General features: G+C 40.7%; 1 protein-coding gene across 2 annotated transcripts in view; it reads left to right on the top strand.

The window, feature by feature from the left end:
• LOC128664166 (protein mono-ADP-ribosyltransferase PARP12) overlaps positions 1 to 17,930 on the top strand; it is a 380,066-nt gene that overhangs the window by 258,207 nt on the left and 103,929 nt on the right. For both annotated transcript variants that reach the window (XM_053718923.1, XM_053718922.1), the window contains exon 10: positions 13,476 to 13,572. In XM_053718923.1, the coding sequence (XP_053574898.1) occupies positions 13,476 to 13,572 (97 nt within the window). The remainder of the gene's footprint in view (positions 1 to 13,475; positions 13,573 to 17,930) is intronic.

Genomic DNA, 17,930 nt, shown 5'->3' with positions numbered 1-17,930 from the left:
GTTTTTTTACCTAAGGTGGTATCTAATAAAAATATCAATCAGGAGATTGTTGTACCGTCACTGTGTCCTAATCCTTCTTCAAAAAAGGAACGTCTTTTACACAATCTTGACGTGGTTCGTGCTTTAAAGTTTTATTTACAAGCTACTAAAGATTTTCGTCAAACATCTGCATTGTTTGTTGTCTACTCTGGACAGAGGAGAGGCCAAAAGGCTTCGGCAACCTCTCTTTCTTTTTGGCTAAGGAGTATAATACGCTTAGCTTATGAGACTGCTGGCCAGCAGCCTCCTGAAAGGATTACAGCTCATTCTACTAGAGCGGTAGCTTCCACATGGGCTTTTAAAAATGATGCTTCTGTTGAACAGATTTGTAAGGCGGCGACTTGGTCTTCGCTTCATACTTTTTCTATAAATTTGATACTTTTGCTTCTTCGGAGGCTATTTTTGGGAGAAAGGTTTTGCAGGCAGTGGTGCCATCCGTTTAAGCGCCTGCCTTGTCCCTCCCTTCATCCGTGTCCTATAGCTTTGGTATTGGTATCCCACAAGTAATGGATGATCCGTGGACTGGATACACCTTACAAGAGAAAACATAATTTATGCTTACCTGATAAATTTATTTCTCTTGTGGTGTATCCAGTCCACGGCCCGCCCTGTCATTTTAAGGCAGGTGTTTTTTATTTTTAAACTACAGTCACCACTGCACCCTGTAGTTTCTCCTTTCTCTTGCTTGTCTTCGGTCGAATGACTGGTAGTGGCAGTTAGGAAAGGAGCTATATAGACAGCTCTGCTGTGGGTGATCCTCTTGCAGCTTCCTGTTGGGAAGGAGAATATCCCACAAGTAATGGATGATCCGTGGACTGGATACACCACAAGATAAATAAATTTATCAGGTAAGCATAAATTATATTTTTTGTTAACTCTGTCGTTACCAAAGTGTATATATTTATTCTGTTCCTATTTCCAGCTTTTGGAAGGTTAACAGTTTGAAACCAGCTACAGCTACTTGCACTTTGAAGGTGTGCTAGCAGGCTTACAACGCCTTTCGGTGGTTTGGGTTTCGCAATGGTTGAGTCGGCTTCCTACCTAGAAGCTGGTAATTGAGAGTTCCTGTTCAGACGGTTGGTGTTTTCTTGGAGAGCTCCTTCCTAGCTGCTGGGATAGTTATCCTTTTGCCGCTGTCTCTGCTGGTCTAGCCTGCAGGTTACGATTTGATACGAGGCAACAGGGAACTCTTGTTTTTTCTGGAGTACCTTAGGGTATGTGTCTGGATCAGGGATGTGAGTGTTCCTCGAATCCTTTTTGGGACGTGTTTCCCTGTGTATGGATCTCTTTTTATTTGGTCCTTGTGTTTCTAGGGAGTTCGTCTCCCTGGGCGCTACTAGCGTAAGACAACCTTGGGTTGTTCTATGTTTGTTGAGCCGTGTGGAATGATCCTTTGGATTTTTCCTGGGACTCTGTTCTCCTTTCTGGCGGCGGATAGCAGTCCTCGTCTTTTGGTCAGGTACCTTCATGGGAGTTGTGACCCGCGGAGCTGATTCCTCTGAGCCTGTTTGGGCTCGACGGACTTTGGGAACGAGTGGTCTCTAGTTGTGTAACTAATGTGCAGTTACCTGGGCTTCTGATTTTCACCCGTGTCGTCTATATTTTTATAGGGTGTCGGGTAATTCAGGTTGTGGTACCTTTTTCGAAGGGGCTGCCTTTTGTACCCACCCGTTCTTTGCATTCAGTGTCCTTTAGCTTGGGTATTGTTTTCCCAAAAGTAATGAATGCAGCTGTGGACTCTTCCCGTTTAAGAAGAAAAACATAAATTATGTTTACCTGATCATTTTCTTTTCTTCTGACGGGAGTCCACAGCTCCTGCCCGTGTTTTTATCTATGAGGCGGTGGTAATTTTTTGTTTTTCTGGCACCTTTTTTCACCCTGATATTTCTCCTACTGTTCCTTGTTCCCTTGGAAGAATGACTGGGGATGAGGGAGGTTGGGGAGGTGTTTGGGCCTTTGACTGGGGTGTCTTTGCCTCCTCCTGGTGGCCGGGTTCTGTATTTTCCAAAAGTAATGAATGCAGCTGTGGACTCTTCCCGTCGGAAGAAAAGAAAATTATCAGGTAAGCATAATTTATGTTTTTTATAGCGGTGCTATGTTTTTCTGTCTAATGTACAAGCCTCAAAGTTCCTTGTTATGCAAAAAGTAATGCGTTCACTATCATTAACTTTTAAGAATAGGCAGAAGGAGATGTACATATTTATTTAATAAAGACAGGTCTTTCTCAGCCCTATCCTTTATTATATTGTACTAAATTTTAGTTATATTATATAAGTTATATTGCATTAATAAGGTGGGTGTTTCTTACAGTTTATAAAGGGCTAAGTCTGGTTTCCTTTTTGAAACAGAAGCCTGCTGCTATGTGTAATGTATGCTGTCCCTTGAGCTATAAGAGTTTTAACATACAACTGTGATTCATAACCTTTTTTTCTGACAGGTATATATTTTTAACACATAGTGTTTCTCTATCACACAATTAGATTGTTTATCCCTGAACGCAATATCTCTTAGGATGATGCTGCTCAGGCAATGCCACAGCTTCTCCTTCCTCATCCCAAGCCTTAGTGACGTCACATGCAGTGCCCTGTGGTTCCTCTCAATCTCCTGGAGGAGTGTATTTGCCTGCAGATTTGCAGCTCAGGTATCCTCTGCGGTAGCTGCGGCTTTATCTGCCTTCCCTATGCAAGAAAATGCAAGAGGACATTTGCTATACTCAGAAGGTTTCTGCTCTGGTGAGGAGAATTCGCCGGTAGTTCTAGGGATGAACTCTCAGATTCGAACAGTATAATTACTTCACCTGTTCTGAAGTGGTTTCTTTCAGATGTATGCTTGCACACCTCATGTACTGTTAAAGGAGGTTTTGGCTACTTGGACTACATCGATTCCCATGTCGCTGTCAACCTTTGAAAGTTTTTTGTGAACTTGTTCATTTCAATGTTGCTCCTTCTTTTGAAGAATTATGTGCTTTGGATATTTTCACAGGAATGGGAGAAGCTAGGGATACCTTTTCTCCCTGTGTGCCGTCCTTGAAAAGTTTTTCCTGTCGCTAAATCCATTATTATGCACGGTGTCCTGAGTAGAAGAGAGTTTTTCTACTATGACTCAGAGAACTTCGATCCTATAGAGGGTAGCTGGTTTCTTATGGATCCTTGGATAAGTAGCTGGAGGCTTAATTGTTTATCTAGAGCAATGCCTTGTTTTTCTAGACCTGTGGTGCTAGCCGCCGGGAAATTGTGGCTGACCTTGGCAGGCTGAAAGGCCTTCCTGTAGCTTAGTAGTACAGCCCAGGCTTATAGATCTACAGTTGCAGTTTCAATATTTGAAATAGTTTCCCCCAAATCCACGCTTCTGGCGTTTCCTTGAGGAGAACTTGTTTGGTCTTGGTCTGACAGAATTATTCCTCTGACTTTGCAGGTGGTAAGATGTTTTCTACTACACGTCAAGAGAAGGACTAAGGAAAGTTTTCCTGTTTCCTTATCCAGTGTCAGTCATGTCTTTGGAGCCAATCTTAGCTTTCCTCCCAGGAGCAGATTTTTTTTTTTTTAATATTTGCAATCCAGGTGATGACTTTTTTTTTTTGAATGGGAATATCTCTCTCTGGAAGTGATAGTTCCAGTCCCTGTCTGAGAACGGGATCTAGGTGTTTTCCACAAATTTCTCAGGTTCTGACCTTCAAGTAGTATCCATTCTTTTGGTTCAAGAGGGCCTGTTCATAACGAACATAGACCTGAAGGATGTGTATTTTTTTGTTCCCAGGATTCGGATTTTCTCAAGTTTCTGAGTCTGTCCACGAAATCCAGCTGTGGCTTTGTGTTCCTCTCAGCGAGTCCCCCTTCTCTGAGGGGTTTCTAATAGCCTCGACTAAATCATGATTTGCAGGCTACGGAATTTGCCTTTAAAGTCCTAAAAGGACTTTTAGGTCCTGGTACCTTCTGGACAACATAGGGTCCAGGTGTCTTCCCCTTTTTTCCATCTACAAGGGTGGTTATTTGGAGACATTATTAGATTCTATGTCTAGAAGAATATTCTGATAGAGGTCAAATTGTCAAGGATTTATTTTGTTTCCTTTTTCTGCAGTCCACTCTCCGGCCAACAGCAAGTTTCTTGTGGTCCGGTAAATAGCTGGATATTTTGCAACCAGAAGGTTGGATGGGTCTAACTATAGTTGACTTAACTTCTCTTTTTGTATGGAGGGAATTGGGTATGATGGTTTGGACATCATCCCTTTTTGCTATTTTCCATAAAATGGAGTACATTCATATCTGTTTCACAGAATAGGTCAGTCGACAAGAGTCTCTACCCCGTAGTGATTTCTCAGGAGTAGCTGTTTCAGGGTGCATGCTTCTAGAGACATTCCTGGGTTTTGTGTCCACGGACACCAACCTGCTGGGCTGGGAATGAGTCTGGGACATCTCAGAGTTAGGAGTGTTTTACAATGCACTGATAGCTTGTCCTCAGTTGTCCTTAGCTGGGTTCCATCGGACATTGTCAAATCAATGATTTTCATCAACTACCAGGGAGGAACTCGGAGTTCCTTAGCCATGTAGGAGGTGTCTTGGATTCCTCAGGGGGTGGAAGCTCTCAAATGTGTCTATCTGCAATCCACTTTCCAGGTGTGGACTTCTGGGAAACGGATTTCCTGAGCACACAGACTTTCCATCCCGGGGAGTGAGAACTCCATCCAGAAGTGTTCTCCAGGTTAACTTCCAAATGGGGGTTGCCGGAAATGGAGCTGATGGCGTCTCGTCAGAACACCTAGCTCCCTAAGTACGGTTGAAGGTCGAGAGATCCTCAGGTTTTTCTGCCATATGCACTAGTAGTTCCTTGGAACGTCGGGTTAGTATATCCTTTTCTTTTGCATGATGTACCGAGTCCATGGATTCATCCTAACTTGTGGGATATTGTCCTTCCTGACAGGAAGTAGCAAAGAGAGCACCACAGCAGAGCTGTCTATATAGCTCCCCCCTAAACTCCACCCCCCAGTCATTCTCTTTGCTGGCTCTAAGCAGTAAGAGTAAAGAGAAGAGGTGTTATTTTATCTTCAATCAAGTGTTTGTTATTTTTAAATGGTACCAGTGTTGTACTATTTACTCTCAGTAAGAAGATTTCTGCCTGGAGGATGATGATCTTAGCATTTGTAACTAAGGTCCACTGCTGTTCCCACAGAAGCTGAGGAGTACAGGAAAACTTCAGTGTGAGGAACGGTTTCTTGCTATACAGCAATATCAGTCATATTTTCTGCAGAGACTGTGTTAACTCAGAAAGGCTGACAGTGTCCCCATTAGGGGAAGGGTAAGCAGTAATCCTAGTGTTATCAAAGGTTTTTACTAGCTTGCATAAAGCGTTAATTTTTTGTGGGCACTCAGTTTGTTATGTGAATTTGGGACACACGTTTTTGTGTCTGGGAGTAACGTTTTCTGTTTTATGGGACATTTGCTTGAGGGTTCTTTGGGGTTGTTTATAACCCACATGGCTTTCAGGCAGGGTTTGTTAGTTTTGTGTAGGCCCCAGCAACATCGAGTGAGGTGGGCGGGGCCTACATTTACAAGCAGCAAGCAACTTCTCCTGAGGTCCTGATAGTCTTCTGAGGGACTAATTGAAGCTTTAAACCCCATATTATTGCTTCCTATGGACAGGTAGGGCCACAGCAGAGCTGTAGCAAGGTGCTTTAGGGGTTTTTAACCGGTTTTAGACCTATTTCAATCTGTTTTTTTCATTTGGGGGTTTATTGCTTATTAACTTGTGGTGCAATCCTTCTAAAGCTTAGTGGGTACACTGTTAAAATTTCAGAAAAATTTAAGCAATTTTAACCTGTTTTGCAGTTTGTGTATGCCTTTTTTTTTTCTCTTAAAGGCACAGTACCGTTTTTGCAAATTATGTTTTTTTCATTAAATAAAGTGTTTTCCAAGCTTGCTTGCTTTATTACTAGTATGTTAAACATGTCTGACACTGAGGAAACTCATTGTTCAATTTGTTTAGAAGCCATTGTGGAACCCCCTCTTAGAATGTGTCCCACTTGTACTGATATGTCTATAAATTGCAAACAGCATATTTTGACTTATAACAGTTTGGCATTAGATGATTTTCAGACAGAAGGAAATCAGGTTTTGCCATTTAGTTCTCCCCAAGTGTTACAACCAGTAACGCCCGCACAATCGACGCCAAGTACTTCGGTGCGTCTAATTCTTTCACCTTGCAAGATATGGCTTCAGTTATGAATACTACCCTTTCAGAGGTTTTATCTAAGCTGCCTGGGTTGCAGGGGAAGCGCAGTAGCTCTGGGTTAAGAACAAATGCTGAGCCTTCTGACGCTTTAGTAGCTGTATCCGATATTCCCTCACAATGTTCTGAAGTAGGGATGAGGGATTTGCTGTCTGAGGGAGAGATTTCTAATTCAGGAAAGATGTTCTCTCAGACAGATTCAGATATGACGGCATTTAAATTTAAGCTAGAGCACCTCCGCTTATTGCTCAGGGAGGTTTTAACTACTCTAGATGATTGTGACCCTATTGTAGTTCCAGAGAAATTGTGTAAAATGGACAAATATTTAGAGGTTCCTGTTTACACTGATGTGTTTCCGGTCCCTAAGAGGATTTTGGACATTGTTACTAAGGAGTGGGATAAACCAGGTATTCCGTTCTCTCCCCCTCCTGTTTTTAAGAAAATGTTTCCCATTTCTGACACCATAAAGGACTCATGGCAGATGGTCTCTAAGGTGGAGGGAGCTATTTCTACCCTGGCTAAGCGTACAACTATACATATTGAAGACAGTTGTGCTTTCATTGATCCTATGGATAAAAAATTAGAGGGTCTCCTAAAGAAAATTTTTGTTCATCAAGGTTTTCTTCTTCAACCTATAGCATGCATTGTTCCTGTAACCACTGCAGCTGCCTTTTGGTTTGAGGCTCTAGAAGAGGCTCTTCAGATGGAGACCCCACTAGATGATATTTTGGACAGAATTAAGGCTCTTAAGTTGGCTAATTCTTTTATTACTGACGCCGCTTTTCATCTTGCTAAATTAGCGGCTAAGAATTCAGGTTTTGCCATTTTAGCGTGTGGAGCGTTATGGCTTAAGTCCTGGTCAGCTGATGTGTCATCTAAATCTAAGCTTTTGTCCATCCCTTTCAAAGGTAAGACCCTATTCGGGCCTGCATTGAAAGAGATCATTTCAGACATTACTGGAGGGAAGGGTCATACCCTCCCTCAGGATAAGTCAAATAAGACAAGGACCAAACAAAATAATTTTCGTTCCTTTCGAAACTTCAAGAGTGGTCCCTCTACCTCTTCCCCTGCTGCAAAGCAAGAGGGGAACTTTGCTCAATCCAAGCCAACCTGGAGACCTAATCAGGCTTGGAACAAGGGTAAACAGGCCAAAAAGCCTGCTGCTGCCACTAAGTCAGCATGAAGGGGTAGCCCCCGATCCGGGACCGGATCTAGTAGGGGACAGACTCTCTCTCTTTGCTCAGGCCTGGGCAAGAGACGTTCAGGATTCCTGGGCAGTAGAAATTGTAACCCAGGGATACCTTCTAGATTTCAAGGATTCCCCTCCAAGGGGGAGGTTCCATCTTTCTCAATTGTCTGTAAACCCAACAAAAAGAGAGGCGTTCTTACGCTGTGTACAAGACCTTTTTACCATGGGAGTGATCTGCCCAGTTCCAAAAGCAGAACAGGGGCAGGGGTTCTACTCCAATCTGTTTATAGTTCCCAAAAAGGAGGGAACCTTCAGACCAATTCTGGATCTCAAGATCCTAAACCAATTCCTAAGTGTTCCATCTTTCAAGATGGAGACCATTCGGACTATCTTACCATTGATCCAGGAGGGTCAATATATGACCACCGTGGACTTAAAGGATGCGTATCTGCACATTCCTATCCATAAAGATCACCAGTTCCTCAGGTTCGCCTTTCTGGACAAGCATTATCAGTTTGTGGCTCTTCCTTTCGGGTTGGCCACGGCGCCGCAAATCTTCACGAAGGTGCTAGGGTCCCTTCTGGCGGTTCTAAGGCCACGGTGCATAGCAGTGGCACCTTATCTAGACGACATTCTAATTCAAGGGTTGTCCTTCCAACTAGCCAAGTCTCACATGGACTTAGTGTTGGCCTTTCTAAGGTCTCACGGGTGGAAAGTGAACGTAAAAAAAGAGTTCTCTTTCCCCCCTCACAAGAGTTTCATTTCTAGGGACTCTGATAGACTCGGTGGACATGAAAATATTTCTGACGGAGGTCAGGAAATCAAAGATTTTGTCCACCTGCCGAGCTCTTTATTCCATTCCTCGGCCGTCAGTGGCTCAGTGTATGGAGGTAATCGGACTAATGGTAGCGGCAATGGACATAGTTCCGTTTGCTCGCTTGCATCTCAGACCACTGCAACTATGCATGCTCAATCAGTGGAATGGGGATTATGTGGATTTATCTCCTCAGATAAATCTGGATCAAGAGACCAGAGATTCTCTTCTTTGGTGGTTGTCACAGGATCATCTGTCCCAGGGAATGTGTTTCCGCAGGCCAGAATGGGTTATAGTGACGACAGACGCCAGTCTTCTGGGCTGGGGTGCGGTCTGGAATTCCCTGAAAGCTCAGGGTTTGTGGACTCGGGAGGAGGCTCTCCTATCGATAAATATTCTGGAATTAAGAGAGATATTCAATGCTCTCCAGGCATAGCCTCAGCTGGCTTCGGCCAGATTCATCAGGTTTCAGTCGGACAACATCACGACTATGGCTTATATCAATCATCAGGGCGGAACAAAGAGTTCCTTAGCGATGATAGAGGTCTCAAGGATAATCCAATGGGCAGAGGCTCACTCTTGCCATCTGTCAGCGATCTATATCCCAGGTGTAGAGAACTGGGAGGCAGATTTTCTAAGTCGTCAGACTTTTCATCCGGGGGAGTGGGAACTCCATCCGGAGGTGTTTGCTCAGCTGGTTCGGCTATGGGGCACACTAGAGTTGGATCTGATGGCGTCTCGTCAGAACGCCAAACTTCCTCGTTACGGCTCCAGGTCAAGGGATCTTCAGGCTGTACTGATAGATGCTCTAGCAGTACCCGGGTAGTTCAACCTGGCTTATGTGTTTCCACCTTTCCCTCTCCTTCCACGTCTGATTGCCAGAATCAAACAGGAGAGAGCATCAGTGATTTTGATAGCGCCTGCGTGGCCACGCAGGACTTGGTATGCAGACCTGGTGGACATGTCATCCCTTCCACCATGGTCTCTGCCATTGAGACAGGACCTTCTGATTCAAGGTCCATTCAAGCATCCAAATCTAATTTCTCTGCAACTAACTGCTTGGAGATTGAACGCTTGATTCTATCAAAGCAGGGTTTCTCTGAGTCAGTCATAAATACCTTGATTCAGGCTCGAAAGCCTGTTACCAGGAAAATTTATCATAAGATTTGGCGTAAATATCTTTTTTGATGCGAATCCAAAGGCTTCTCCTGGAGTAAAATCAGGATTCCTAGGATTTTGTCTTTTCTCCAAGAGGGATTGGAGAAAGGATTATCAGCTAGTTCCCTAAAGGGACAGATATCTGCTCTGTTTATTTTGTTGCACAAGCGTCTGGCAAATGTTCCAGACGTTCAGGCTTTTTGTCAGGCTTTAGTTAGAATTAAAGTGAATGTAAGTTTTTTCTAATTAATTGTTACCTACTTATTCCCAATATTATAAATAGTCAAACCGCAATAATCTCAGTGCAAAATAAATTTTCTTTATCGTTATTTTTATATATAAACTTATCTCCGTTCTATGCATTGAACTCCTCCCAACCGTCTTCTTCCTGTTTTTCCCCCAGCATCATTGTAATATCTAACGCCCACTCAATGACGTCGCTTCTAATCGCGTTCACGATCCGGGCTCTCATTTGCGCATGCGTTTACTATTAGCATGACAATACTGAATGAATAAATTATTCCGTCGACGTATTGCGCATGCGCGAATCGCGGACACGCATTGAGGTGGTAACGTCATCGGGTAGTTTGCGCATGCGCAGTAGATTCACGTGACGTAGGTAACAACTGGCCTGACTCCCCGGGGAAAAGGAAAATAGTTCTAAATAGAACTGTCAATCATGAAAATAATGTGGGACCATAATGTCGGGCGGAGGAATCGCCAATAAGAATACAAGGCAAAGTATTAATTATTTCTTTTTACATTTCGATGTTGCGATTTTGATGAATGAAACTCACTATTATTTTCGAAAATACACACAATGATGCAGAGCAAGTATGTTGACTTTACATGCACTTTAAGCCTGTGTTTAAACCTATTGCTCCGCCATGGAGTCTAAATTTAGTTCTTAGAGTTCTTCAGGGGGTTCCGTTTGAACCCATGCATTCCATAGATATTAAGCTTTTATCTTGGAAAGTTTTGTTCCTAGTTGCTATCTCTTCAGCTCGAAGAGTTTCTGAACTATCTGCATTACAATGTGACTCTTCTTATCTTGTGTTCCATGCTGATAAGGTGGTTTTGCGTACGAAGCCTGGGTTCCTACCTAAGGTTGTTACTAACAGGAATATCAATCAAGAAATTGTTGTTCCTTCTCTGTGTCCTAATCCTTCTTGTAAGAAGGAACGTCTGTTGCACAACTTGGACGTGGTTCGTGCTTTGAAATTTTATTTGCAGGCAACCAAAGATTTTCGGCAAACATCTTCTTTGTTTGTTGTCTATTCTGGAAAGCGTAAGGGTCAAAAGGCTATGGCGACTTCTCTTTCCTTTTGGCTGAAAAGCATCATCCGTTTGGCTTATGAGACTGCTGGACAGCAGCCTCCTGAAAGGATTACAGCTCATTCTACTAGAGCGGTAGCTTCCACATGGGCTTTTAAAAATGATGCTTCTGTTGAACAGATTTGTAAGGCTGCGACTTGGTCGTCGCTTCATACCTTTTCAAAATTTTATAAATTTGATACTTTTGCTTCTTTGGAGGCTATTTTTGGGAGAAAGGTTTTGCAAGCAGTGCTGCCTTCCGTTTAGGTTCCTGTCTTGTCCCTCCCTTCATCCGTGTCTTAAAGCTTTGGTATTGGTATCCCACAAGTTAGGATGAATCCGTGGACTCTGTACATCATGCAAAAGAAAACAAAATGTATGCTTACCTGATAAATTTCTTTCTTTTGCGATGTACCGAGTCCACGGCCCGCCCTGTCTATTCAAGACAGATAGTATTTTTTATGTAAACTTCAGTCACCTCTGCACCTTATAGTTTCTCCTTTTCTTCCTTGGCCTTCGGTCGAATGACTGGGGGGGTGGAGTTAATGGGGGAGCTATATAGACAGCTCTGCTGTGGTGCTCTCTTTGCTACTTCCTGTCAGGAAGGACAATATCCCATAAGTTAGGATGAATCCGTGGACTCGGTACATCGCAAAAGAAAGAAATTTATCAGGTAAGCATAAATTTAGTTTTTCTCCATTTGCTCTCCTTCCACGAGTCATCGCTCGGGTCAAGCAAGGAGAGCGTCGGTAATTCTTATAGCTCCTGCGTGGACTTCTTCTGAGATCGGACCTTCTACTTTAGGGGCCCTTTCTTCATCCAAATCTCGTTCTCTGAAGCTGACTGCTTACAGATTGAATGCTTGATTTTTCGCTAAGCGGGAAATTTCCGAATCGTTCATTGTGACTATGATTTAGGCTCGTAAGCCTGTCACTAGAAACATTTACCATAAGATTTGGCGTTAATACCTTTATTGGTGTGAGTCTAAGGTTATTCTTGGAGTAAGGTCAGGATCCCTAGGATCTTGTCTTTTCTCCAGGAAGGCCTTGAGAAGGGATTATATGTCAGTACCCTTAAAGGTCAGATTTCCGCCTTATCCATTCTGTTGCTCTGGCGGATGTGCCGGATGTTCAATCTTTTTGCCAGGCCCTGGTCAGAATCAGGCCTGTATTTAAATCAGTTGATCCTCCTTGGAGCCTTAACCTTGTTCTTAAAGTTTTACAACAGGTTCCGTTTGAGGCTATGCATTCCATAGATATTAAGATTTCATCTTGGAAGGTTTTGTTTCTTACTGCTATCTCTTCTTCTGCTCGGAGGGTTTCTGAACTCTCAGCATTGCAGTGTGAATCTCCTTATCTCATATTTCATGTGGATAAGGCAGTTCTTCGTACCAAGTGGGGTTTTCTTCCTAAAGTTGTTTCGGACGGAAATATTAATCAGGAAATCGTGGTTCCCTTTCTCTGTCCTAATCCTTCTTCTCATATGCACTGTTTGTTTGCTTTTCTGGAAAATGTAAGGGTCAGAAAGCTACTGCCACTTCTCTTTCTCTCTGGTTGAGAAGTATTATTCATTTGACATATGAAACCGCTGGACAGCAGCCTCCTGAGAGAATAACAGCTCATTCCACTAGGGCTGTTTCTTCTTCTTGGACCTTCAAGAATGAGGCATTTGTAGAACAGATTTGTAAGGTTGTGACTTTTCTAAATTCTATACATTTGATATTTTTGCCTCGGCTCAGGTTCTTTTGGGAGAAAGGTTCTGTAAGCGGTGGTGCCTTCTGTTTAGGTTACCTGTCTTGCCCTCCCTAATCATCTGTGTCCTCTAGCTTGGGTATTGATTCCCAACAGTAATTGATGATTCCGTGGACTCACCGTGTCTTAAGAAAGAAAACAAAGTTTATACTTGCCTGATAAATTTATTTATTTTTTGACACAGTGAGTCCAGAGCCCTCCCTGTTTTTCAGACAGTTTTTTTAATATAAATCTCAACCACCTCTGCACCTTGTGTTATTTCCTTTCTCTCCTTTTTCTTCGGTCAAATGACTGGGGTTTGTGGGAAGGGAAGTGATACTTAACAGCTTTGCTGTGGTGCTCTCTGCCTCATCCTGCTGGCCAAGAGTGATATTCCCAACAGTAATTGATGATTACGTGGACTCACCGTGTCAAGAAATAAATACATTTATCAGGTAAGTATAAATTTTGTTTTTAAACAACTTTCGAATTTACTTCTATTATCAAATTTGCTTTATTATCTTGGTATCCTATGTCGAAGGTGCAGTTGTGCACTACCGGGAGCTAGCTGAACACAGGTGAGCCCATGACAATAGGCATATAAGTGCAGCCACCAATCATTAGCTAGTTCACAGCAGTGCATTGCTGCTCTTGAGCCTACCTAGGTATGCTTTACAACAAAGAATACCAAGAGAACAAAACAAATTTGATAATAGAGGTAAATCGGAAAGTTGCGTACAATTGCAAGATATAGCTGAATGATGAAATATTTTGAGCGGTTGTTTATGTCCCTTTAAATATAGTCACACATTTGCTATATGATGTCACACACAGAATTGTGTGTATATTGCATATACAGTATGACCTAGCTTATGTCGGTGTCTATTTGTGACCTTTTTTTTTCTTGTGATGTGATGTTCGTACAACTCTTTAGTGAATGTAACATATTTCCTCTGCTTCTGACACTGAGCTTTGTTATATACGAGTGTGTTTTCACTTTTCTTATTAGAAATGGTGCAGAGGAACCTTGTATACAAGACTCAGAGAGAGGTACGCAGGAGACCACAGTATCGCTCTTTGGATGACGTGCGCCAGCTTAGACGAAGGTAATCACACTCATGGCTATCTGAACACATTTTTGTTCTCAAGGGATGCAAATGCTAATTCTTCCCTACTACAGTAACTAAAACAGTGACTTTTTGTCATGACAAATGATTCATCCAAAATTATTTTTGTTTAATCTGTGCACGTCTAGTGTCCAGTTAGTTAACAATTCTCATTTTTTCATACTCTCAGTAAATTTTGAGTTTTATGTTACCAATCATTAAACATACACTTTTCTCTTTCCAGTGAGAGCTCTCAAGTGTTTGACAAGGAGAGATGCAGTGTTTCATTATTAATCCTCATACTTCATAGCAAGTGCTTAGCAGATTATAATATAACCATGTTTAAACTACCTGCATGATATCCATAGTGTCATGTGACCACTGATTTTAAAACGGAGACATCCAATGAGGATTCATATGTGTGTTGACTCTATTTTGGAAAAGAGTGAAACATATTGGAGTTGATCATAATTTCTAGTTTGCTAATTATCGGAATTTATTAGCTGCCAGTGAGTCATTTTCAGTTTCAACACAATTAGCCATTTTCTTGGTTATTATTTTGGTGAAAAGTGCCAGTCCTGTTTTTTTTCTGATCACAACCCAAATTCTCAATATTTAAAGGAACAGTAAATGCCATGAGATATTTATATAATCATACAACAATAAAATTCCAAAGTTTGAATCAAATTCGGACAATACGTGGGCCAAAGCAATCTAATGCCTTTATGTTAATACAGAAGGAAACATATATTGTATCATATGTCCTTAATAGATCACATGTTGTAGTTCTTCCAACACACCTGCATCTCTTCTAATATTATATCCAAATGAAATATATTTTTAAAATAAACAGAAGGTGCCTCCTAGTGCAGAACAGATATTGACCAAACTTCTCTGGAGAAATGTAATAAAGCCGTTATACTCTCAAGTGGTGCAGCACTGCTAAGTAAAAACATGTTCCTAATATCCTACTATGTGTGCAATCACAATTCAATACAATCACACACCCATTCAAGGGTTATTAGCCAATGAAAATACGATCTACTTGCACATATCCTACTTATGGTTTGTGTATTAGTCCTAACTCGTATAACATCATATAAAGCACGCAAATTGTGTTTGTAGAGGCGTGACTTAAATACGTAAGATATTTAAATGCGGAAATTATCTGACATGGTATTTTTCCTAGTGTACCTAGAAGAATTGTTTCTGTTTTGAAGGCAAAGGGTGGTCACATCAAATATTGATTCAATTTTTTTATTTTTCTGTTCACTCACATTGCATTTCATTAATTGATTAAAAAAAAAAAAACTATTAACATATCTATTTTTGAAAGCTTTCTTACTTAACAACTGCCTAAAACTTTTGCACAGTAGTGTACATATACAGTACATACATATGTACACACACATACACATGTATACACATACATTCATACATATGTACACACACATACACATGTATACACATACTTACATACACATGTATACACATACTTACATACACACACATACATATGTACACGCACATACACATGTATACACATACTTACATACACATACATACAGTTGTGCTCATAAGTTTACATACCCTGGCAGAATTTATGATTTCTTGGCCATTTTTCAGAGAATATGAATGATAGCACAAAAACTTTTCTTTCACTCAAGGTTAGCGTTTGGCTGAAGCTATTTATTATCAATCAACTGTGTTTACTCTTTTTAAATCACAATGACAACAGAAACTACCCAAATGACCCTGATGAAAAGTTTACATACCCTGGTGATTTTGGCCTGATAACATGCACACAAGTTGACACAAAGGGGTTTGAATGGCTATTAAAGGTAACCATCCTCACCTGTGATCTGTTTGCTTGTAATTGATGTGTGTGTATAAAAGGTCAATGAGTTTCTGGACTCCTGACAGACCCTTGCATCTTTCATCCAGTGGGGAAAGCAAAAGAATTGTCAAAGGATCTGCGGGAAAAGGTAGTTGAACTGTATAAAACAGGAAAGGGATATAAAAAGATATCCAAGGCATTGAGAATGCAAATCAGCAGTCTTCAAACTCTAATCAAGAAGTGGAAAATGAGGCGTTTGATAACATACTGCATTCATCTTGCTATCAATTCTGACCAAATTTCCTGTGCATTTGTAGCTCACACATCCCCAAAACATCAGCGATTCGCCTCCGTGTTTCACAGTAGGAATGGTGTACCTTTCATCATAGGCCTTGTTGACTCCTCTCCAAATGTAGCGTTTATGGTTGTGGCCAAAAACTCAATTTTGGTCTCATCACTCCAAATGACTTTGTGTATCTTTTTATATCCCTTTCCTGTTTTATACAGTTCAACTACCCTTTCCCGCAGATCATTTGACAATTCTTTTGCTTTCCCCATGACTCAGAATCTAGAATCGTCAGTGCAGCACTGGATGAAAGATGCAAGGGTCAGTCAAGAGTCCAGAAACTCATTGACCTTTTATACACACACACTAATTACAAGCAAACAGATCACAGGTGAGGATGGTTACCTTTAATAGCCATTCAACCCCCTTTGTGTCAACTTGTGTGCATCAGGCCAAAATCACCAGGGTATGTAAACTTTTTATGAGGGTCATTTGGGTAGTTTCTGTTGTCGTTATGATTTAAACAGAGTAAACACAGTTGATTGATAATAAATGGCTTCAGCCAAACACTAACCATGAGTGAAATAAAAGTTTTTGTGTTATCATTCATATTCTCTGAAAAATGGCCAGGAAATCATAAATTCTGCCAGGGTATGTGAACTTATGAGCACAACTGTACATATGTACACACACATACACATGTATACACATACTTACATATACATACATATGTACATGCACATACACATGTATACACATACTTACATACACATACATACATATGTACACGCACATACACATGTATACAGATACTTACATACACACACACACATACATATGTACATGCACATACACATGTATACACATACTTACATATACATACATATGTACACGCACATACACATGTATACACATACATTCACATACATACATATGTACACACACATACTTACATATACATACACACACATACATACTTATGTACACGCACATACTTACATACACATACATATGTACACGCACATACATGTATACACATACTTACATACACATACATACTTATGTACACACACATACTTACATATACATACATACACACACATACATACTTATGTACATGCACATACTTACTTACATACACATACATACATATGTACACGCACATACACATGTATACACATACATACATATGTACACACGCATACACATGTATACACATACATACACATGTATACACATACATACACATACATACATATGTACACGCACATACACATGTATACACATACTTACATACACATACATACATATGTACACGCACATACACATGTATACACATACTTACATACACACACATACATATGTACACGCACATACACATGTATACACATACTTACATACACACACATACATATGTACACGCACATACACATGTATACACATACTTACATACACACATACATATGTACACGCACATACACATGTATACACATACTTACATATACATACATATGTACATGCACATACACATGTATACACATACATACACATACATACATATGTACACGCACATACACATGTATACAGATACTTACATACACACACATACATATGTACACGCACATACACATGTATACACATACTTACATATACATACATATGTACACGCACATACACATGTATACACATACATTCACATACATACATATGTATACGCACATACTTACATATACATACACACACATACATACTTATGTACACGCACATACATGTATACACATACTTACATACACATACATACTTATGTACACACACATACTTACATACTTATGTACACGCACATACTTACATACACATACATACATATGTACATGCACATACACATGTATACACATACTTACATACACATACATACATATGTACACACACATACACATGTATACACATACTTACATACATACATATGTACACGCACATACACATGTATACACATACTTACATACACACACATACATATGTACACACACATACACATGTATACACATACTTACATACACACACATACATATGTACACGCACATACACATGTATACACATACTTACATACACACACATACATATGTACACGCACATACACATGTATACACATACTTACATATACATACATATGTACACGCACATACACATGTATACACATACTTACATACATACATATGTACACGCACATACACATGT

This window comes from Bombina bombina, chromosome 6 (genome assembly GCF_027579735.1).
Source record: "Bombina bombina isolate aBomBom1 chromosome 6, aBomBom1.pri, whole genome shotgun sequence".
Lineage (NCBI taxonomy): Eukaryota > Metazoa > Chordata > Amphibia > Anura > Bombinatoridae > Bombina > Bombina bombina.
This window is presented reverse-complemented; position numbering and strand designations above follow the sequence as displayed.